Source organism: Pyricularia grisea (genome assembly GCF_004355905.1).
Source record: "Pyricularia grisea strain NI907 chromosome Unknown Pyricularia_grisea_NI907_Scaffold_1, whole genome shotgun sequence".
NCBI classification, from domain to species: Eukaryota; Fungi; Ascomycota; class Sordariomycetes; order Magnaporthales; family Pyriculariaceae; genus Pyricularia; species Pyricularia grisea.
Window position 1 is genome coordinate 4,248,665 of NW_022156716.1, and position 22,765 is coordinate 4,271,429.

Sequence of the window (22,765 nt, forward strand, 5' to 3'; positions counted from 1 at the left end):
TCGTCTCGTTGTTTGGTTTTTTGACTTTGATAGCAAAGGCCAATGCAAATGAGATGAGAAATATGTGTGGCTATGCTCGAAATTAAACTAAGAGAGAAAAAAAGTTGCAAGAACGATAGCTCCAAAAAATCTCCATTTAAAACTTGTCCCTTTGCAATTTGATCTTTTTTACACATTTGGGTCCGGGTCCTGCACTACAGCTGGTTCACGTTTCTTTCCTATTGGACAGGACATGTTGGAACAAGTCATGGGTGGGCATGCATAGCAGGGGAGGGTCGCACACAGTCAGGACGAAGCGGAACGGCGAGGGGAATAATAAATCAGCTCGCCGCCGTTTGCTCTGTCACCGATACAATCAGTAATATACCAACCTTACCTACTTTCCTGCCCAGCTTGATCATCAGCCTGGCTCTATCCCGTACAGTTGATGTTGCTTCTTTGTGGTGGCTTTCCATCTAGATTCCTGCGGCGGGACAACGGTACGGGTTGATGGAGATATATGGAGATATATGGAGATTTTGAATCAAGGGTCAACGATCTAGACTGTTGGTCGCAGGTTTGATTACTTTCGTACTTCAGCGAGCAGAGTCTTCTCAAAAGTCCACCAGTAAGTGGGGGTGATTGTCGTCCATGTAACCCAATGGGAGCGGATCATGCCACCGTATCCCTGCTGTTCAGCTCGCCTAGTTTATTCTGATTGCCGCTCTTGGCATACTGTCAGCTCATTGAGCAGCCCAACAACGCTTTTGTGCAAAATGCCCTCCGTATCGCTAGTGGTCTTTTGAACCTTTGAACTTAATCATGCGGTTTGATTGTACAAACAGGGGTGGGGTCACCCACCTCCAAGTAAGCCTTGCCAAGCTTGTTGCTTATATCTCTGTTCGGTAACTGTTACATGCCTTCCTGTCCCATCTATCTGGTTGGCTCCCTTTTTACGAACTGGAAGGGTTGGCATGTAGCTTTTGCCTTTGCCCTTGTCGCTCATTCACACACAAAAGGATTCGACTGGCACACATTCTTTTAATAGTAAACAAAAACAAACCCTTTCCTTTACCGTCTTATACGTTCATTCTCCACTTTCCTTTCACATGGCACCTTGGAAAGAGATGTCGATTGGGATGGCCGATCCAAATTCCATATCCTTGATGTTTGAGCAGGCCACTCAGAACATATCACGACCGCGATACCGCAAAGGGCTTTTGGCTGTTCTCGCCCTGACTGTTTTGTCAACATGCTGGCTCTACGGCACCACAATCGTGCAGCGGACGGGTCAACTAGTCAAACAGGTCAACCATACCTTCAGAGGTCCTAAATATCACAGCACCTGGGATGATGCATACGGGCACAAGTCACACGCGGGCCACCTCATTCCTCCAAATATATGGCAGATTATGCTGCCCAAAGCCTGGGGTGATGATACTCCTGTCAACACAGACAGTTTAAAGGAGACGGCTACCTGGTTGGCCATGAACAGGGATTACAGATAGTAAGTAAAGTCGACATATTATTTGCTCATGCTTTGACTGACTATTGTTCCAGTACTTTGGTTGGCGAAGATGGTGGAAAGGACTTTGTCAAGCATCACTTTGGCGACAACGAGACTATCGTATCACTCTTCAACTCTTTGCCCAATGTCGGCATGAAATCCGACCTACTTCGATACATGCTTCTCTATATTGAAGGCGGTGTCTACACAGATACAGACACTGTTGCGTTGAAGCCTATCGACCAGTGGGTACCTATGTCGTTCCGAAACCAAACCCGGCTCGTGGTCGGTATCGAATTCGACCAACGTGACGGAGGTACATGGGACGATATCCCCCATACGATTCAATTTTGTCAATGGACCATTGCTGCAGCACCTCGCCACCCCGTCTTCCAGATGATGATATCCCGAATTGTCGAGTCTTGGGATTACTTGAAGCGAGAGCACAACTCAGACGGCCAAAATCCGATATGGAAGCCGTCCAACTTTGAGGTCCTGAACTCGACTGGCCCAGCTGCATGGACGGATGTGGTCTGGGAATATCTACAAAAGACCGACGATAGTTTGACAGATCTTAAAAACCTGTCGTCCATTGGCCAGCCTAGGTTGTTCCGTGATGCGCTTGTTTTACCGATCGACGGGTTCGGCATGGGACAGATGCATTCAGGCAGTACCCACGACGGAAGCATACCTGAGGATGCGCTTGTAAGACACCTGTTTGGGGGTTCATGGAGAGGAGATTAACATTGGAAATTCTGGTTCGGTTTTGAGCATTTTATTTTCTTGGCATGATAATGTTGAAGTGTAGTTATATTGAGCAAGCTACTGCATACTAAGTACTTTTTTCAATTTGTATATAATATTAGCGTCGTTTAGTATAAAGATGAAGCGTTGATCATTACGTGATACCTTGGATATTGACCTGGTAGTTTTTTTAACCTTATTTTTCCGTCTCATACCGATCTGAAATTAGAACAGTATACTTGAACCTTAGAACTAACACTAGGTAGATTAGCCCTATGAACGGCCCCGTGCATGGGACCATGTTCGTTGGATTAAAAGTAGAGTCTAGACCTAGTTTAGACTTAAGATATATAAGTTATATGATAATGATAACGACCATACACAAACAGGTCCTGGGATAGGCCCGAAAACGCCAAAGGGCGGTGCGTCGCGACGATCGACATATTTTTAAACCCCATTTACAGTACATGTCAGCAAAACACAAAGCCTAAATCTCCGGCTCATCCGGATTCCCGCGGAACATGTCCATACATCGAGGCACATCGCCCCTTGGAAGGTTACGCAAGATGATTATTATTAAAGAAGTCAATTTGTAGTCAGATTATCTCGTCCAGTTCCGACACAGTGATGGCGGTTTTCACTCAGAGCTCAAAAGAAGGGGTACTTCTCTCTCATGCCCAGGTGTGCAGAAATGCCTTGCATCAAATAAGCTCCATTTACCAAATAAGTGACTTTTAATAAGTCATATTCTACCCAATTTGTTTCCTCGGTCTTGAAAGTGCTAAATATAGAACCAGATCCTTTCACACATATAATGTAGACTTCCCTCATACCGGCCAACCCGAATTGGCCCTAACCTATCCATAGACATAACAAGATTAATTATACCCTCCACGAATTCGGATCTGTCAGCTTCATCCATCTTAAAAAGAGCAAGTGCCAAGGTGGCACTCCCCAGGTATCAGTAATATTGCACAAACATTATTATTATACCCATAGACCTCTTTATAAAAGCTGCGACAGGTACCTATAACATTTCAGCCCTATGCGCTAAGGCAAAATTCACCAGTTGCTGCAAGCTTTTTCAGGCCCGCTACCAAAACTGCTCAGCTAGTCGTCAGCCGCAGTATGATGTGCGAACCACATTTTCCCAGAGAAGAAAAAGAACGGAAAAAAAGAAAAAGAAAAAAACTGAGCAACGAAGATAGGCTTTTCATATGGACAAAAAAAGCAAAAACATACAACACCGAGGATTCCCCAGTGGTCACCCACCTGAGTACTAGTTCGGCCCTCACTGGTTTGACTAGGGGAGAGCGGACGGGATCCCGTATATTCCAGTGGGTATGGTCGTATGTGTTAGCTAATGTGTCTCACAGTAATTATAAACTCTACATATTAACTAGATGGTAGCTTACGAACCTGTTACAAACATTACTCGTATATATCTCGCTTGAACTTCAACTTAGTGGCGCAGATTGAACAAACAAATGATACGAGCGACTAAGTGGAACTTGGCGGATAAAACTGCGTATTACAACAAAGATATGTCCTATGACCAAACCCACCATCATCGTCCCTGGGAACCTTGATATGTTGGTCGGAATTGAGGCAAGACCTCCGAGACTGGGCAGGCAGTGATAATCCCAATTGACATTCTATCTTGAAATAGCTCACTTTAGGGCGCATTGAAACTGACTGCCATTCATAAGAATCGTTGCAATGCCAGGTCCTTCGATATGTAGACCTGCCACCCTGGTTAATGTCGAACCTGAGTAATTCTAAGCTGTAATTTCATATTTGCACACCGGCCGTTATTGTGCTTCAAGACCGATACCCATTGAAGTCTATTGACAAACAAGCCTTTGAGCACGGTACCATGATCTTGAGATAACGAAACGCACTCGAGATCCAAAGTGTTCAACGCATTCCATCCTAAAAGGTAAGGCGATTGGCCCGTAAGTTGCCCACCGAGGTTTGCAATCCAGGACGATCGAAGGTGCAGCAATAAACGTCAAGCTGTGCGTGCTCTGTATATATCAAAATTTACTACTATACGGGTTCCAAGGAAAATAGAAACAATGCGCGTATGCCTACCAGTAGCAAGCATGCAGGGACTTGAATCGGTCATCGAACAATTAAACAGGAAGGAACATTGCTCGGGTTCATGATAACCGGAGGAAACAATAGCATACAACCTTAATTCTTATTTCCGTGGCTGGCATGTGGAGCAACGTGGAGATTGCCGGGGTTCAGCACGTGATATCAACAACGTTTATCACATCTCGGCTCCTACTCCACCATTCAGATGAGAATCGCCAGTTCAATTCGGGTCATAAAAGTATGAAATAAATATACAAAGATGTAGAAAAGAAAGTCAGACAGGAATGAATGTCAGTTCAAAAACCTTACAGTTCAACCCCACCCATCAAAATCCTACCCCTACCACAACAATCACCAAAAAGTTAACAGATTTTGACGTCCTGTATTGTCCCTAGGCGGCATCGAACCGTCGACCTCAGGATTACCCGCTGATGAATCAGACGGTCATAGAAACTATGAGACCTGCGCTCTGCCACTGAGCTATAGAGACTTGATTTGTTGAAAGTCGAGCATCGGGCGCATATTAAATACCCACAAAGGTGAAAATTCTGCAGTGTTGTGGGGTTCATGTTGATCACGAACGGTATATTCCCGCAGGTGCATAAGTAGCCCGATCTAGCCCTAGATGAATGGTGTGGCTGCTTAGCTAGCTTAGATGGTAACATCTGTGAAAAAGGTTATGTGAAAAGTTTGATATTGAGGGAGGTTTCACAAATACAATTATGTTGAATATTGAACGTGGATATATATTAATATCCGATGGATAGTTGGATCAGTAACCAGATATCATGAAGATTCAAGATCAAGATGTTCAAATGACTGAAGTTGCCAGGTATGTCAAGCAAGACAAGCAGGGGTCAGGCTCCTCGACTTATGCAATGCGTATTGGTGGAGTGCAGCTTTCCGTAGAATCTTTTGATGAACGGTTGTTTGATCCGGAGTGATACATGGAGCTGTCATCCCATAATTACACCAAATACCTAGCTAGTCATGGCATAGCAAATCACCTCAGTGCAAATTAAGAAATGGCATACCGCAGGTCTTCCAGCCATCACGAAATAAGTTTCCTTTTAAAAAAAACTGTTTTTTTGGTCTTGTGTCGACCGATTGCACGCCCAGCACAACAACACAAGCCCAACGATTTGCAAAGACAAAGACCGGGACTTTGAGTATAGGTATTGATTTGCGGATAAGCTACATTATGCCTAATAATACGCTCTGATGCCCAAAAAACTACAAATGCGCAGTCATGTTCACGTGTACGCTTTTGATGTTACAATAAGATGCAAGACCGGCCTCACCCAATTCGCGACCGATACCAGATTGCTTGACGCCACCGAAAGGAACACGACAGTCAGAGTCGTTGCTGCTGTTGATCCAAACCATACCCGACTGGATCTCGCGGGCGACGCGGTGCGCCCTGGTTATGTTGCCAGTGAAGAGGGCAGCACCCAGACCGTAGGTGGTGTCGTTTGCCAACTCGATCGCCTCCGCCTCGTCCTTGAACGACACGATAGAAACACAAGGTCCAAAAATCTCCTCCTTGTAGATTTTCATAGATGTCTTGACATTGGTAAACACTGTAGGAGCCACGAAGAAACCCTTGCCGTTTTGCGGAGCCGGCTTGCCACCCGTAGCAATGGTGGCACCTTCTTCTTGTGCCGACTTTATATAACTCAGGACCCGGTCGTACTGTGCCTTGGTGACTTGTGGTCCTTGGAAGGTCTTTTCGTCGAATGGATCGCCTACTATTGACACCTTTTCGACGGTGTCCTTGAAAAGGCTGACGAATTTGTCATGGATAGATTCGTGCACCAGAATACGAGAGGTAGCGGTACAAATTTGTCCCTGGTTGCTCATGATGCCAATGTGAGACCATTTAACGGCCAGTTCAAGATCTGCGTCGTCAAAAATGAGGAGTGGTGACTTGCCGCCAGTCTCGAGGGTAATGTTCTTCATTGTTCCTGCGCATGCTTTCATGATCGCCTTGCCTGTGGCTGTACTTCCGGTAAAGGCAACCTTGTCGATATCCGGGTGCTGCACAATGGCTGCTCCAGCCTCACCACCAAGGCCGTTGATGATGTTGACAACACCTGGCGGAAACCCGGCCTCCTTGATCAGGGTTGCAGCGTAAAGCATCGATAATGGGGTTTGTTCGGCAAGCTTGAGCACAACCGTGTTGCCACAGGCGAGTGCAGGACCAAGCTTCCAGGCAGCCATGCCAAGGGGATAATTCCAGGGAATGATTTGGCCGCAGACACCAAGCGGCTCCTTGATAGTGTAGGCAAACTTGGACGGGCCGACATCGATGGTCTGGCCAAAGTTCTTGTCGGCAAAACCAGCATAATATCGTATAGTCTTTTCCAACTCGACAACATCTTCACTAAGAGCGACAGCGTAGGGTTTGCCATTATCGAGAGCCTCGATGGTGGCTAATATTTCGGCATGCTTGACAACAAGGTCGGCAAACTTGTGCATCAGCTCGCCACGATCAGTCCCGGAAAGGTTCCTCCATGATGGATGCTTAAAAGCAGCACGTGCAGCCTTGACGGCCTTGTCAACGTCATCTTCGGTGGCGGAATAGACCGAAGTAATATCCTCCTCGGTGGCGGCGTTGACAGTAGTCAACTTCTGGCCATTGCTGCTCTTGACGAATTCGTTGTTGATAAAAAGACCCAGTGGCTGAATCCATTTCTTGCCGTTGGGGGCGGAAAGTTGAACATGCATTTTGAGTCCAAGAGGTGTTGAGTGTGATAGTTGACGATATGAAATCGGTGGACTCTTCAAGACTCTCTGGACTGGTTGAATGCCGACTCGAGACTCAAATGATGCACAAACAGATAAGAGAGCACGACCAAGCGAGGGACTGATCCGAGGTGGCATCCTGTTATATGCTGCCACATGGATGGCTACACAAGGTACGGTAATATGACGAGTGACCAGAACACCCCCCGCTCCTCCCTACTTCCGGGCGATGCAACACCTTTACCGTAGTAAAATGCCGCCAATTTTTATGGACCAACTCCGAGATCAGCGGGGATTTACCGTGGTTGTTACACTTATCGTTAGAAGTGGGTAATGCGTGGCCGAGTTCCATTTAGGAAAGTATTTTGTCCAAATCTGTTCAATTACCAGGTTTAATATAAGCAAGTATTTGTCTAGTAGGAAGATAAGGGAGACGGGGTGGAGGCTGGAAATGTGGCAGTAGTGCGTGCCTCGACTCAAGAAATCTTGGTAGGTATCTAATCAAGCTGTGCAAGGTACCTGATTGAGCACGGTAAAGTAGCTACGGCTTCCAGTGTGTCTCACAGTGGGGAAACCGTGAACTCCACTACCCAACCCTTGTAATGATCGGTGCGGGGGAGGTGCATTGCATCGCCGCCATCGCGATATCTTCGACATTCAACCCTCGTCAACAAATAGACACCTGCGCAACCTTCTTGCAGTGCCGAAAGCGGCATTAGCTGCAAATTTATGCCTGTTTAAAGCCATTAAAGACGCGTCGCTAGCTCTGTTTAGCTCTGTTCTGTTCATCTTCTGTTTTGCTGAAAGGCCGGTCCACAGCTCCGACAGCCAATTGCTACTTGATCATGATCAAATCTATAGCCATTATTGCTCTTATTCGCTACCATCTCCTTCGTAAACCATCATGTCGGTGATGCAAGTTGAAGAGTATGAAATCATGCCCTGAAACATCCACACCTTGAGCCATACTGACCTCTGTACAGACTGGTCTCGTACCAACTTCGTACTGCCTACCTCAACGAGGTCAACGATGGCGTAGGAGAGCGCTTGATCACCCTCAACGAGGGCTTCCTAAGTTCAGCACCCTTCAAAGCCGCCGGCTGGCGATCGAACCCCGCCCACATCAAGCGAACCCACTCACCCCCCATCCCGACGGCCGTTGCTTCCGAGTACTTCCAAGCGCCACGTGTGACGGGGCTGACACTCGAAGACGACGCCGACGATGGTGGTGCCGTCGTCGGGGGTCCGGCGGCCCCGAGAAGGCGCAGACGCAGGGAACAAATGCAAGAGGATGATGACAGCAGCGACTTGAGCGATGAGAGCGACGATGAGCCGGATCAAAGGGCTGCTCAACAAATCAAGTTTGCCAAGATGCCGCTGCGTCACCGTTCCGGCTCGTCTCCCATACAGTCCTCGAATCTACGCCAGTCTTCGACACTTTCATCACCGCGTGCTCCTACCATCAGGAGAGGCTCGCAATCGGCACTTGAAACGGTCAAAGAGAGGGCACGCCGTGACACGGTTACCAGCAGTGAAGTATCCTCCGATAACGAATTTGAAGCTTCAGGCTTCCAGGGCAGACGACCTGAGCCCAGCAGGGGACCAGCAAAGACGGTTCGGCTACAGACCGATGTCGGTGATGCTGGTGGTCTAGAAGGCGCAAGCATCAAGCGGAGAGAAAGTGAGCCACTTGCTGAAGAACAGGACGATTCGGACGATTCAGAGTCTTCTGCGGTTGGTAGCATTGACTCTGTTACTCTACTTAACCCGGATGAAAATGCACCCATTGTTCCGCAAAGGACGCAGATTGTGGGAACGCCACCGAGACAATTTACCAGACGGTCAACTATTCGCAAGTCAATGGCTCCAGTACATAACAACAGCAAGCTTCCACCACCTAGGCCCATGACAATGGTTCGACCCCTTAGCATGATCCAGCCAAAGAGCTTATTATCAGCCGCACTCAATGCCAAAAAGACGAAGCCGGCAAATTCTTTCGAATCCTTTGCTTCCCTATCTGGCCAAGGCGATCCAAACCCCATCAGACTGCGCATCTACCCTGCCTTTTCCAAGGAGGCCTCCAAGCCTTTTGAAGTTCTTATAAACAGAACATCACAGCAACAAGGGGGTAATCAACCCGTCACAGTTGCTGATCTGATCGGCCTCAGTTTATGGAGGTATAAAGAGGAAAAGCGAGAGCCACCCCTGCCGGCGGATAAGCTCAACGTGAACTGGTTCACGCTACGTATGGTTGAGGAGGATGGCGAAGTAGATGAGGATTTTCCGCCGCTAGACCGCAAAAAGCAGCTGATATCCTTCACCAATGCCAACAACAGGGCGGCGCGCGGCAGATCAAACTCAAAAGTATACGATGAGTTTGCGCTTGTACAAGCCTCACCATCCGAGTTCGCCGAAAACCAAAAGTTGACACCACAGTTCGACCAAGAGGAAGAGACTAAGGACGACGAGCTTACACCACGTAATACTCCGATGCCAGACGCGTCTTTGCTGCCACCACCTCCACCAGCGCAGCCTAAAGGCCCATCTTTGAACCCAATTATTACAACGACATTCAGGCCTAATGCGCCACTGGCAGACTCGCCGGCAGTGGCAAACCCGGCCCCTAATGTGATTAGAGGGCGGAAGAAGCTCCTGCGCATACATATACACTCTGCCGATGTGGCTCCCGGTCAGATGGTCACATTAGATGTCACGACAGACACGTACTTGGAGGAAGTTCTGGATCTTGTCTGCCGCAAAAGGCAACTGGACAAAGGAAACCACGTCCTCAAGCTTCCTGGGTCAGGAGCCGTCGTTCTACTCGACCGAGAAGTGTCCTCAATCGGAAATGTTGCCGATCTGGAACTTCATCGTCGGCGCTTTGGTGCAGAAGGATCATTCACAACGACGGGGTCACCAGGGAGCTCATCGCCAAACCCATTTTCATTTGGCGACTCACAGCAAGGTGTCAGCGGAGCGAGCGGGAGGAGGACCAACATGAAGAAGGTCACGGCTGCTGGTGGAGGAGCCAGCTCCGCCGGGATAAGTGCCATTGCCCTTGTCTCATCGCATCCGCTCGCGCAGCAAACAAGCAACTCGGACGAAATGGACGAACGGTCAAAGACATATGTCGTGTCTCGCAAGGGTACACTGCGTTCCGCCGAAAGGATTCTTTCTATCGAGGGCGAGTACATGCACATTATACCTTCGTCGGGCGGCAAGCCAATGGTTGAAGCTACCAGCAAGACGGCTACAGTTCATTTCAGCAATGTGATTGGTGTCAAGGTGTCCAGGAGGCACCCGACAGTTGTCAAAGTAAGTTTTTTTTTCCCAGTGAATGTGGTATGACTGGAGTGGCCCAAGTGTCGCGAAAACTATCTGCCGGCTTTTGAGTGCTCATCTGATTCCTTTACAGCTCTCCGTATACTTTGATTCAGAGAAAACGTACGAGTTCGAGGCAAAGACGGCAGTCCAGGCATCCGAGCTTGTGTATGAACTTAAGAATAGGATTGCACCCTACCGCGAGGTTTGAGGACTTGTAGAGCATGGGATCGCCGTTATGAGGGGATTATATATGGATGTTCCAACAGCTTGCTGCCACCTTGGGAAATTTCAAAAAGCAAGCTTTGTAGACTGGGAACATTGGACTTTGCCCTACCTGCATCTACCTTGCTACCCTGCACCCAGATTATTCCATGCAGACTAACCCGACGCAGCGGGCTACTACGTAGCTTCAAGGTCCACAGCCAATCAGATGCAATACAGGACCGAGGTCTACCCCACTTTAATCCAAATAGGAAGACCGCACCTGGAAGCTTGCCATACAGTTTTTGGTTAGCTGGCCCGAAGTCCTTAATAATGAGCTCATCTTGCAGACATGAAAACCATGACCTTTGAGGACAACAATCGTTATACAGCTCCACGAAAATCTCCATCCTAGAAGTATCGCTTATGAGTTCAATACCATAGCCTGCATTTTTGTTTTGCTCGAATAAACCAAATAATCACGCAATCCGTTACCGTACCTCGATACCCCCGCGCACCGCAGTAACAGAGCACCGACACAGCCAAAGTGCATCAACGGCTTTGCGCCGTCCAAAATCCCGCCACCATGACATCTGCCTCGGCCAAAATCACCCTCACATATCCCCTCTATGCATGCGACTTTGACCCGCAAGATCAAGATCGTCTCATAGTTGGTGGTGGTGGAGGCGCAGGGAGGAGTGGTGTCGGAAACAAAATCGTTCGTCCAAGCCTGCAACCACACGAATATTTCCCACCAACGAGACCTCCCCACTAACATTTCTGTCAACTATCACCTGAATAGACAATCCTTGATACCTCGTCACCAGAAGAACTCGAAACCAGCGCCGAGATCGAACTGAGCCGCGACGAAGACAATGTGACTAGCTTAGCGGCCGGCCAGCGCAAGGGCAAGTCGACAATCTTGTTTGCTGGCGTCAACTCAAGTCCCGAAGAGCAAAAGAAGGGAAACAATCAGCACTTTCGTATCTTTGGGGCCGATCTGCCCTCGTCCAAGAGCAAAACGGGCAAGATATCCGAGCTTTCGCGGACTGCGCTATTCTCAGAAAAGGATGCCGATGCATACCAGAGGATCACACGCGTTTCGGCCCCCTTTTCTGGCTACATGCAGGTTGGCGCTGCTGCGACCGGTTTAGCAAAACAGGCACAAATAGCCGTCTTCGATGTGGCCCCGGGCGGCACGGTGCCCAAGCCCCGAGGAAGACTGAACCTGGAGAGCGAAGCCAACGATGTGGATGTGATACAGGTATCGGAGGAGCAGTACAGGCTAGTCTATTGCAACGACTACGAGATCTACATGTTGAATATCTCCAAGTCCGGCGCCTCCGACGGCGAGCCGCAGCTGATATTCACAACTCCACACGACAATGCGACGGGAGGGGCCAGGCCCATCTTTCGAGCCATGAGGTTTCTCACGCCGAATTTTCTGGTCGCGGTCTGCAACATGCCGAAGCGGACAGGAGTTGTGCTGCAGACATACAGATTACCGGCCGCCCCTTCAACCGCTAGCACCGAGGGAGGGGCTCCGGCGCGTATCTCTATACAGACGAAGCTCCCGAAGCATGTCGCGCAGTCAACAGCGTTGGCCGCAGTGAACCTGCACCCGCCCACATCTCCCGGCGCAAGTGATGGTGACACGCAGTTTGTGATCGCTGTTGCGGGAGCCGACTTCTCCATCTCACTCTACACACTCGAGCACGCATCCGTAATGGGGATCGAGGTGCTTAGCAAGCTCTACCCGCTAACCACAGTTCGGGATGTGCACCCGCATGCCATCTCTGGTCTCTCCTTCTCTCATTTTTACCCGCCGGTGCCTACCTCCGCCGGTCTCATCACATCCAGCACCTCCCCGCCAAAGTCGACCAAATCGGCCAAAGCGGCAGCGGCGACGACGACTCCCACTGCACCGGGCTCCTCTGCACGGCGCCCACCTGTCGTCAAACTTGCGTCCGTTTCGGTAGCGAACACGGCTGTCGTACACACCATTCCACTTAAGAAGTTGGCCACACCAGGTTCCGAGAAGGTAACTACTTCGACCAAGGGCGCACGTCGCGCATCGAACCCCATCAAACCAAAACAACCCCCACGATACGTGGTGGCGGCAGCCTCGAAAGCCCCATCGCCCAGGACAGTATTTACCATCTTTGGAGTGGGCATCTTGCTACTGGCAATCATCATGCAGAGCTTCCTCGAGATCCGCAACTTGACGGACAAGCCCGTCCTTGGCGCCAGAAAGTATGCCCCCGCTAGCTGGGTCCATCACCCACCGAAATGGGGCGCGCATCTGGCGGCCAGCAAGGGAAGCAGCGAAGCTAGACCCCTGCTGCAGAGGCTGGCTGAGGCCGACGGACCTGTGGTTCTCCGCGAGGGCGAGGGCGAGAGCGGGATAGAGTTTGCGCCGCACGTTGTCGTCGCGGGCGATGCTGGTGGATCTGACCAAGTCAACGGCGAGGCTGACGCCTCGTCCTTCAAGGAGGGCGGGTCCCCTGTCGCATGGGAGGAGCTACCGATCGCCCAGCGCACTGCTTGGAAGGAGAAGCTTAAGGCCGCCGGGCACTGGGGTGAGGAGATGGGCGAGGCCATCTTCAAGGGCGTGCTCTTCAGCCAGCTCGGGGGTGTAGTTGGTGATTTTGTCAGGAGGGTATAGGTGGGGTTTAGGCGGAAAGTCGACCCTCGAACAAGTACCTTGTTTTCGTTCATGTAATCTTGATGTATGATGGCGAGCCTTGGGATGCGTCTGGGTGGGTTTCAATACATAATGTTTGCCTACAAGGGATTTCCGTGTTGGGTTTCAGGCGCAGTAACTGCCGAAGAAATGACCTGGGCTCATATCGGATAAAAAAAAAAAAAAAAAAAAAAAAAAAAAAAAAAAAAATGCATAGCCTACAACGCATATCTAGAGTCTTTGTTGACTTTTTATTTTCCCTATTATATATCAATGCCGAGAGAAAATGCCTGCAACTTTCCTAACTAGGTGGGTAAGGACATATAATGATAGGTACCAAGATTTCCAATGCAGACCACGGTTTGCATAGGTAAGGTAGGTAGGGCGAAACCGGGGATTTCTGGAGGCTTATTGAAGCAGCCCTAAAGCCACATAAGGTGGCGTCGGATTTGTTCATCCCAGGTCTATTATATAGCACAAAGTTGCACAGCAGTCATTTGCTGTTTACAGGCCTTACATATAAACTTTCCCCAAACTTTAATGGCCTGCAGTGGAGACCCGACACCCCTGCGCCCGCAAGTCGATCGACGTCACCGACGGCTTGGTCCCTGCAGCATTTTTCATCACCAGTAAACAACCATTTGGCCGACTCATTTTTCAAGCTCAACCCTAAAAACACTCAATGCTATGATGCAGGACCCCTCAGAAAGGCCGTCCAAGCGGGCGCGCATCCTCTCCTCGATAAACCCATACCAGACTGACGGCCCGCAACCGCCCCAGCGCGCCTCCCCACCATCGCCGAAACGAACCCCCCAACCCCAGGGGCAGCCGCAAACATCAGACCGCCCATCTCGCGACGCAGAGGCAGGGGTGCCATCGACGAAAAGCGGAATGGACGACTCGTACTCCGGCAGCAGGCCCAGCAAGTTCCGCTTCAAAGACCCCGCGCGCAAAAAGGACCGCCATAGGGAATCAGACCGCCGCCGTGGGGATCCTGAGCGCCACGACCGTTCGTCCCGCCGACACGGCGGAGGAGAAGACGATGGCGGGCATGGAAGCAGCCGTCACCGCCACCGCCACCACGACGACCACGGCGACGAAGCTGGCGAGGAAGAGCGGAGGAGCCACCGGCATCGGCACCGGCGAAGACGGCGCCACAAGGAAGAAGCGCCCCCGCCAGACCCGGAGCCTGAAGACCCGTTCGCAGGGCCGCCGCTGGACCCGGACGTGGCGTTCCGCGAGTCGCTGTTCGACGCCATGGCGGACGACGAGGGCGCGGCGTACTGGGAGGGCGTGTACGGGCAGCCGATCCATACGCTCGGCGGCGGCGAGCTCGAGTCCATGACCGAGGACGAGTACGCGGCGCACATCCGCGCCAAGATGTGGGAGAAGACGCACGCGGGCCTGCTGGAGGCGAGGGAGCGCAAGCGGAGGGAGAGGGCGGAGCGCGACGAGGAGAGGGCCCGGGATAGGAGGGCCAGGGACGACGCGGGCAGGGTCGACGATGCCGTCGAGGCCAGGCTGCGGAGGGGTCGCGACAGACGGCTGCGCAGGGAGTGGCGTGAGCGCTGGGCGAGGTACTGCGACGCGTGGGCGCGCTGGGACAAGGGGCTGGCCGAGGACGAGGCGCTGCGTCTGCTTGCCGATGAGGGTGATGCCTGGCCGGTTGAGAGCGGGCGGAGGCCCGACGTCGACGCGGCCGGGGTGAAGGCGTTTTTCACGCAGTGTCTCGATGCTGTAGCTGAGGAGGAGGCAGCAGATGCAAAGGCAGCTTCGTCGTCATCGGCGGGCGAGAAACGAGCGGGCGGCGACGTCGCGGCTCGGCTAAAGGAGGAGAGGGTGCGTTGGCATCCTGACAAGATTCAGCAACGTCTCGGAGGTCGCGTGGACGAGGACCTTGGACGGGACGTGACGGCCGTGTTTCAGATTGTGGATAGTCTGTGGTCGGAGATGCGAGGAAAGAAGTGATGTTCATGATGAATACTATAACAATAGTTGAGCATGGAAATAAAGGCGACACTAGAGCCTATACAGATAGACCAGACTAGATGAACTTGTGGAAAATACCCCTGGAATAGACATACGATACTAATATGAACACAATTAATTAAAGCTCTGGCAACGAATCTAAAGCTAAGATGATATATGCTACAACCTGATGCGTCCGTCACCTCCAAACCATCGCCTAAAGTCGGGCCCTTCTCCGCTTCCACTACCATTATTAGCCGTATCATCGTCCCCTCCCATCCACTTTGGTTTCTTGATGCCATCCCCTATCTCCTGTAGCCATTTTGGGGTGTCTATCGAGTCGATCGTGTTCTTCATGCGATGTCCCAGCGCGGTGAAGAAGTTGTCGTCCTCGGGATCCTCGTCAGGTAAAGCCCCACGGCCCAATGCGCGCCTCGACGAGCCGGCCCCTGCCCCCGACGACGAAGCAAACGCACCGTTGGGTGATGTCGCGAAGGGTGTCGTGCTCGGAGATCGTGACCCATTGTTGCCGCCCCTCGCGCCAGGTATTGAGAGGATCGGCGCTGCGCGGCCGCCCGTGCCGCCGCCGTCAGTGCCCCGAAGCCGGTGGCGGATCGAAGTACCATTCAACTCACGCTCGATGAGATCGCGGCCCTCACGCCATGACCCGGTACCGTAGCCAGCCATGCCATCATCGTCACCCTCGTCGCCAACAATGTCGATGCCAAAACCAAACATACGCTTAATCTTGCCATACAGCCCAAACAAGGTTGCGCATACAGGGATGAGCACCAACACCGGAAACAGGTAATCGAACCACTTCCCGAGCGGTGTGAGGTTGATCAGCTGGCCTAAGAATTTGAAGAAGATGGTTCGTATGTATACCTCTGGTGACATAAAAGTAACAAAGTTATAAGATAGCGGTACACTCAGACGCGCAACCTGAGAGGCGTACCAGAACGCCGATTCGTGGGCAGTGTTTCGCCTCACCAGAGCACGGCCGCGCCAGACTTTGACCTCGGTGATTGAGATAAACGCCGCGGCCATCATGTACAAGATCCAAAAGGATGCGGCCATCTGTCCTGCAAAGCCAACCTGGCCGACTGGCTTCCCCTCGGCGTCGGTGATCCAATGATGGACGACGCTGAGGCGAATAAGGGACAACGAGGGGAACGCCAACTTGATCATCTCCGACCAGATAATGCAGGCCGAAGCTAGCCCCAGTACACCCCCCAAGCAGGCCTTGGCGTACGGCAACGCGTAGTAGTAGTAGATGTATCTCGTGTGCGGGGTGAATATGGTGATGCGGTCCCAGAAGCCGGCCCCTGGGGTGGCGGTACCAAAGTCGAGCTTCTTGGACGCTGCAGAGTCCAGGATTATTTGCGTCTCCCTGGCCTCCTGTAGGAGATAATTCCACTCACTCACATACCGACTGCGGGCATGGCGAGCACGGACAAGCTGCCTCGTCAGGTCGGCCATGTACTTTTGCGTAATGACAGTGGGCAAAGCTCTGCTGCTCAGGCTTGCCCTGGTGGACGTAATCTGCGCCGGTATGCCATCGGGAAGACAGGCCAGCTCTACCAACTCCTCGATCCAGTCCTGAAAGTCCCTCGCAGAGCCAGTCTTGGCCCGTTTCGCGAGCTCAGTGACCTGGGCCTCTAGGTCGGCGAGATCGGCCTCTGCGTCTTCCATCCTCTCGTAGATCTTGGGGGCGCGTGTTTGAATGCGACGCAGTTGACCACTGATGCTCAAGGACCGAAGAAGTGAACGGGGGATCGCGACCAGACCGTGTCCCATGAGATAGATGGCCAGCGCCAGACCCCAAAAGTAGGCCAGTGCCATGACGAGACTCTTGAGCGAGTCCAATTTCATGCCGTATGACCAGATGACATAGACGAGGCCGACGAGGCCGGAGCCAAAGACGATGGCATAGTACTGAGCGTTCTGGTGGAGTGAGTATATTAGACGATCCTTTGGTTCGCGGTAGCCGGCATCGGAGTATTCGCCAAGGACGGGGAGGATGAACCTGAGATGGTGGGAGAAATGGCAGCGAGGTCAGTTTTCGTCTCTGGGATCTTGTCGCAGCTCGTCGCTCGGGATGTTCGTTTCTTCAAAGATAAACCTACCATGTCAAGACAAACGTGAGCCAGTAGGTAATCCTCCAAGACACCAGCAGCAAGCGGTCCGGAAGCCAAATGCCCCTCGATGCTTCATCGTCGGTGGCGGCGCTCGAGGCGAGGTCGATGGGAACCAGTAGGACGATGCAGGCGGGTAACCAAATGGCAAAGAAGACGGGTACCAGGAGATATGCAGGCGTCGTTCGTAGCGGAAGGTAATAGCGAAGTAGGAGCAGGACGAGGAGGGACACCACAAGTAGGGACACCGAAGAGAAGACAACGGAACCGACTGGGGAGGCCGATCTGGAACCTTCGGCCACGGCGGCGGCGGCGGCGGCTGTCGCTATCATATTGAGGGATGGATCATTATTTTGGAGAGAATTCGAGGTATGTAGGTGAAGTATCTGCGTTTGGTTGTTGTTCGCAAGATAATCAGTCAAAATCACATGTGACAAAGCGAGAAAGAAATGCACCTCTTTTGCTGGCTTGAATGCAATAATTGGTTTGCATGAATGATCATCAGTCCAAGTTGGCGCAAATCGCAGTTTGGGCTCCGGGCCGTTGCAGGGGTCAGGCCCATGTCACACCTACGTAAGAGCCACTAAATTTGTGGGGACGTCACTGGACGCGCCTGCTCAAGTCTTCTCCAACGCGCAGCGCAGCATCATTGGGAACTACTTGCACGTAGAACTAGAACACGGAAGCTCCCAGTGTCGCGACGGCAAACTCTCAGCAGACTAACAAAAGACCTCGCCTCATCCACCATGTCGGGCCTAGTCAACTACAACTCGGACTCTGATTCCGAAACCGAAGCCAGCCCTGTCGCCCCCGCCGCTTCGACCGCGACGACAACCAGCCAACCCGCCACTGCAAAGAAGCCGTTCCAAAAGCTGATCGACCGCAGTAACCCCGGCAAAATTGTAGTCAGCCTACCGCAATCTTCCGGATCAGATGAGCCGCCAGCCAAGCGCGCCAGGACAGAAGGCAAAGGGGGCGGCCTTTTCAGCAGCTTCAGGTCCGCTCTGCCTGCTCCGAAGAAGACAGCCCCACCGGCCGTCGCCAAGTCGACGGCATCAGCATCGGAAGGAGGGGCGCGGGCGGTACCGTTTAGCTTTTTCAAAACTAGCTCGGAAGCTGCCTTTAGTCGGGAGCCGGTGGCGAGCCAGCCTGCAGATGTCGACGACGACTACGACACTGCCGCAGAGCTAGGAGGAGGGCCTGGTCTGAAACTGAACCTACCCCCACCAAAGTCGCAACAGTCTGGGACGAGCAACCCTGTAGACTCTTCAACATCGGCAGAACCGAAACCGGAGCCGGAAAAAGAAGTCAAGCTGGTCGGCAAGCCGCTGATGTTTCGACCGCTGTCGGTGGCTAGGAAGCCCGCCGGCAAGAAGAACACAGTTGCCAAGCCGAAAAGCATACCGGCTGCAGCACCACCGAAGCAACCGACAGAACCTGCAGCGTCCAAGACTGCCGGTCCTTTTGCAGAACCACCCAAAAAGAAGCAAAAGGTTTCATTGTTTTCTCTCGGCGAAGATGCAGCCGAGCCAGCAGGAGAGCCAGAGCCTCCTGCCAGCACGAATGGCTACGCACCCATGTTCGAGGACAGCGTGACCGAAGATGCTGTTTATTCAGATTATGCATCATACCAGCCTCCAGAGGCGTACTCGCAGCCCACCTCGGTCGTCTCGGGAAGCCAGGATCAGTCGTTGGACGCCATCGCGAACGACCTCAACCTATCCGCCGCTGCCAGGCGTGAACTGTTTGGACGGGGAGGCTCGGCGGCGGCGCAGTCGGCAACGGCTTCCAAGGTCATCAACTTCAACCTGGACCAAGAGTACCGGAGCAACGAGGAGATGCGTGCCTCTGGAGAGCTGCAGGCTCCGGCCAAGGCCGTCAAGGGCATCGCGCCAGGAAAGCACAACCTGCGCCAGCTTGTCAATGCGGTCCAGAGTCAACGCGAGGCGCTCGAAGACAGCTTTGTCCAGAACAAGGCCAAACAGGCGGACGCATCGTCACGATATGGCTGGCGATGACCTGAGTTTTTGGGTTCATGAAATTGGCAAACGAACCTCAAGGATGGCAAGTTCTACAACGATAGTGGCATTGCTGGTTCGACTTTCATAGGATGATTGGCAATATCATCACAAGGCACAAAGCTGGAGCATTAACAGCGGAACGCTCGGTGGGTACTGCCAACAAGTGATTTATTTTGAACAGGGCCGCTTCAGGCTTTTGTATTCTAGAGAGTGCCAGAGCTAACGCTTAGAGTAAATGTAACAAGCAAGAAAAAAAACAAACATATATTCCCAAGGTATCATCACACGCCATAACTCCCGCTATCGTTACATTCTGCCGTCCATACATGGGACAGCTGAAGAGAAAGAGAGAGACAAAAAAAAAAAAAAAAATACAAACAAAAATTGATCAGATGTGAAAATTGCAACCACGGCCCGTGAGACAGGCAACCAGTGCATCTAACAAGTCTCTACCGCCGCGGTTCTAGTCTTCCATGCATCTGTCGCACGGAGAAACTCCCACTCGTTTCTGGTGATGGGTGAAACATCATCGTAACCCTTTGGAGTGGGCGGGCCGAGGTGGGCGTCGGCAGGGGACGCAGGGGCGCAGTAGCTCAGCCTCCGGTTAAGGATCTCGTCGATGGAGAAGGCCGGCGTCATTTTCCACGGCGGCAGTTGCGGAGGATACTCGGTAGGCCTGGCGGTGGGGAGGTCGCTCTCGTCGATATAAAAGCTCATAATGGAGTCGCCCAGCTCGCAGCCGTCCGAGTCGGACTCGCTGTCGCTGTAGATGGCCTCATCGCAGGTCATGGCGATGCCGATGGCCACCTCCTCGGCCGAATTTTGCGACTCTAGGTCTATGACAGGCACCTTGACGGGCCCATCGTCAAAGGACGTCTGCAGCCTCAATACCGGTACCTTGGGTGGCTGCCTGGGAGCTGGCGGTGTGTGAGGCGCGGTGAACTGGAATCCAGCCAGCAGAGACGCATCCATTGGCGCCTCCAGCTCGGCAACATGGGGCCTCGCAGGCTCGGCAACTCCGACCTTGGCGAGGGAGCCCGCCGTCATGGCCTTTGGCGTGATGGGCGAAACTTGGTCATCAGGGACCGCAACCAGGAAGTGCTCCTCGTCGCAGATGCCGCACGTGCTGTTCCCAACCCTGAACTTTGTGTTTCTCTTGTTGGTGTCGTTAATGTTGGAGGCGAGCGCCATGGGTAGGGACATGGAGCCGTCGCTGGCGTTGACGTAGTTGATCATGCCATTGCACACGATACCCGACTCGCCGGCGGGACCACCGTAGGCGCGACGGTACATGCGGGCGACGTCGCGAAGGCCCATCTCGGCAAAGGGGACGTGCGCATAGGCCGAGACGAGGTCGGTGCGCTGCAGCGGCTGCCTGCCGTTGGCGAGGACGTACCTCCTCAGCTCGTCGACGGCGTCCTCGAGGCGCATAGGGTTGTCTGTGCGCGAGTAGGCTGCCAGCGCCTTCTTGAAGGTGTACAGCCGGTCGAGCGAGACCAGGGTCAGGCCCTCGGCGGAGAACATGACCTCGCGTTGCCTGAGCGACCGTCTCATCAGCTCCTCGGTCGCCTTGACCTCGGCCGGCTCCATGGGGAAGTGGAGCCAGTCGGTGCCGATGCCGAATCGGCGCTCGGCCTTGTCGATGGTCTCGCGCAGCGTCCGCTCCGCCCTGCTGTCCAGCGCCGTCGCCCGCACCAGGTAGATGCCGTACTCGTTGGGCGCCTGCGTGCTCCCCGAAGCGGCGCTGCTGGTGGTAGATGTGGCGGAGGGTGTGGACGGCATGCTGGGGATCAGACCGGGGCTCTCGGGCGGTGGCGGCCGCAACGGCTGCTGCCTCGTGACCATGTTGATACCAGGGCTATCCGCCGAAGCTCGCCTCTGCATGTCGGGTACCACTGCGGCGGCGCTCCTTTGTGAAGCCAGCAGCGGCTGGGTATTGGACCGCGCCCTCAGCTGCTTGAGCTTGAAGGCAGACATGCGCGATGATGAACCGGTGGTTGCCGCCCGCGAAGGTGCGACGTCGGGCATCTTGGGAGCTTGTGGAAGCGGTGCTGCGGGCAGCTCTGCCGGCTGGGGCGGCATGGACGCGCGGGTCTCGTCCTTGGGAAGCTCGCATTCCCTCTTGACGACGACGAGTGGTATGTGGAGGCCCTTGCGGGCAAGGCGGCTCGAGACGTATTCCAAGGCCGAGTTCACGTGGGACGGGAGGGTTTGGGCGTCGAGGATTGACGTCCCGGCCTCTAGTGGCGCCGAGATGCGGTGCTTGAGAGAGGACATTGTGTAAGGCAAAAGACTATCTTGTCAAATGACAAAGAAGGATCTGATGGTGCAGGTGCTCTTGCTCTCCTACTTTTGTGCTCTCCTTCAGTGTTTCTCTCCCTATAATGTGAGACACTGAATTGGATAAGTTTTTCTTTTTTGTCTTGCCTCTGTCAAGTTCAGAGTAGGAGTAAGAGAGTCTTTGTGAGCATGACATTTGACAAAGTGAATAGTAAAACAAACAGAAAAATTGGCGGTTTGATGACGATATATACATACAAACGAGGAACTCTTGCTTGTGTGCGTACTCTGATACCAATACAACAAATGTTTACTAAATGACAAGGGGGGGGACTAGTACCCGCATCACAGTAATGCAACCGCCAAGATATGGATGTGCTTACTTTAGTCGGCAAGCTTAAGGGGTGGGGCGGGGAGAACAAAACAGAAAGACAGGACCAATCCCAGCCGTTCGGGAACCGTTTGAAACGAAACAAAAGCCAAAAATTGTTTAACGGGGGTGGTTATGGGTGTGGGTAAGCTTCAGAAGAAAAAAGAAACCCCTGATAGCGTGTGGCCTATTGCGGAATGGTAACTGTGATGTGCTGCCAATGGAGTGTTGTGGAGAAAAGAGAAACTTGGGGCCACTCTGAAGTGGACAAAATACTATCTAAGGCAGGCACAAGATCAGTTCCCCATTTTACAAAAAAAGATCTGCCCCAGGTTGCAGGCGTTTAACTAAACTTGAGCCAAGCATGCACACCACACTTTGTACATCAAGTGTCAACAAACGTGAAACAACAAGAACGGGCTTCTCGAAGCTCTTGAGTGGCAAAAGATGATGTTGTTTCACATCTTTTTTTTTTTCCCCGGCTTGCTTTGATAGTGGCCATATTTTTTTCCAGGACAAAACAACAGTGAGCTGGTTGAAGAGCTTGGCAGCTACCAAAAGCATCATCAAAATAGATTATGAGTGGGAACTTGGCGCATTCATTCCAGATTTTGTATTTATTTGTTTGTGTTCTTACATTATGCATCTATTTTGTCCTTCTTTTTTTATTCAGTTTACTTCTTTTTTTTTTTTTTTTTTTTTTTTTTT

The 22,765-nt window shown here is 52.2% G+C and overlaps 8 protein-coding genes across 8 annotated transcripts; 5 read left to right on the top strand and 3 right to left on the bottom strand.

Moving 5' to 3' along the window:
* Positions 1 to 934: 934 nt before the first annotated feature.
* On the top strand, positions 935 to 2,387 carry PgNI_01294 (uncharacterized protein). Its single transcript, XM_031121367.1, has 2 exons — positions 935 to 1,486; positions 1,540 to 2,387. The coding sequence occupies exons 1-2, from the start codon at positions 1,089 to 1,091 to the stop codon at positions 2,228 to 2,230; spliced, it is 1,089 nt and encodes a 362-aa protein (XP_030986303.1). The 5' UTR covers positions 935 to 1,088; the 3' UTR covers positions 2,231 to 2,387.
* Positions 2,388 to 5,563: 3,176 nt separating this feature from the next.
* Positions 5,564 to 7,057, bottom strand: PgNI_01295 (uncharacterized protein; the record flags this gene model as incomplete). Its single annotated transcript, XM_031121368.1, has 1 exon — positions 5,564 to 7,057. The coding sequence occupies one exon, from the start codon at positions 7,055 to 7,057 to the stop codon at positions 5,564 to 5,566; it is 1,494 nt and encodes a 497-aa protein (XP_030986302.1).
* Positions 7,058 to 7,731: 674 nt separating this feature from the next.
* Positions 7,732 to 10,897, top strand: PgNI_01296 (uncharacterized protein). The gene is made up of 3 exons (XM_031121369.1): positions 7,732 to 8,002; positions 8,059 to 10,390; positions 10,491 to 10,897. Exons 1-3 carry the CDS (start codon positions 7,980 to 7,982, stop codon positions 10,605 to 10,607), a joined length of 2,472 nt encoding a protein of 823 aa, XP_030986305.1. The 5' UTR covers positions 7,732 to 7,979; the 3' UTR covers positions 10,608 to 10,897.
* A 71-nt stretch (positions 10,898 to 10,968) lies between these two features.
* PgNI_01297 (uncharacterized protein) lies at positions 10,969 to 13,444 on the top strand. The gene is made up of 2 exons (XM_031121370.1): positions 10,969 to 11,318; positions 11,403 to 13,444. Exons 1-2 carry the CDS (start codon positions 11,187 to 11,189, stop codon positions 13,263 to 13,265), a joined length of 1,995 nt encoding a protein of 664 aa, XP_030986304.1. The 5' UTR covers positions 10,969 to 11,186; the 3' UTR covers positions 13,266 to 13,444.
* A 529-nt stretch (positions 13,445 to 13,973) lies between these two features.
* PgNI_01298 (uncharacterized protein) lies at positions 13,974 to 15,251 on the top strand (the record flags this gene model as incomplete). The annotated part of the gene is made up of 1 exon (XM_031121371.1): positions 13,974 to 15,251. The coding sequence occupies one exon, from the start codon at positions 13,974 to 13,976 to the stop codon at positions 15,249 to 15,251; it is 1,278 nt and encodes a 425-aa protein (XP_030986297.1).
* Positions 15,252 to 15,396: 145 nt separating this feature from the next.
* Positions 15,397 to 17,898, bottom strand: PgNI_01299 (uncharacterized protein). The gene is made up of 2 exons (XM_031121372.1): positions 17,378 to 17,898; positions 15,397 to 17,277 (listed from the first exon to the last, which is right to left on the bottom strand). The coding sequence occupies exons 1-2, from the start codon at positions 17,716 to 17,718 to the stop codon at positions 15,432 to 15,434; spliced, it is 2,187 nt and encodes a 728-aa protein (XP_030986296.1). The 5' UTR covers positions 17,719 to 17,898; the 3' UTR covers positions 15,397 to 15,431.
* A 234-nt stretch (positions 17,899 to 18,132) lies between these two features.
* PgNI_01300 (uncharacterized protein) lies at positions 18,133 to 20,658 on the top strand (the record flags this gene model as incomplete). The annotated part of the gene is made up of 1 exon (XM_031121373.1): positions 18,133 to 20,658. One exon carries the CDS (start codon positions 18,133 to 18,135, stop codon positions 19,402 to 19,404), a length of 1,272 nt encoding a protein of 423 aa, XP_030985912.1. The 3' UTR covers positions 19,405 to 20,658.
* On the bottom strand, positions 19,846 to 21,684 carry PgNI_01301 (uncharacterized protein; the record flags this gene model as incomplete). The annotated part of the gene is made up of 1 exon (XM_031121374.1): positions 19,846 to 21,684. The coding sequence occupies one exon, from the start codon at positions 21,682 to 21,684 to the stop codon at positions 19,846 to 19,848; it is 1,839 nt and encodes a 612-aa protein (XP_030985911.1).
* Positions 21,685 to 22,765: the final 1,081 nt, after the last annotated feature.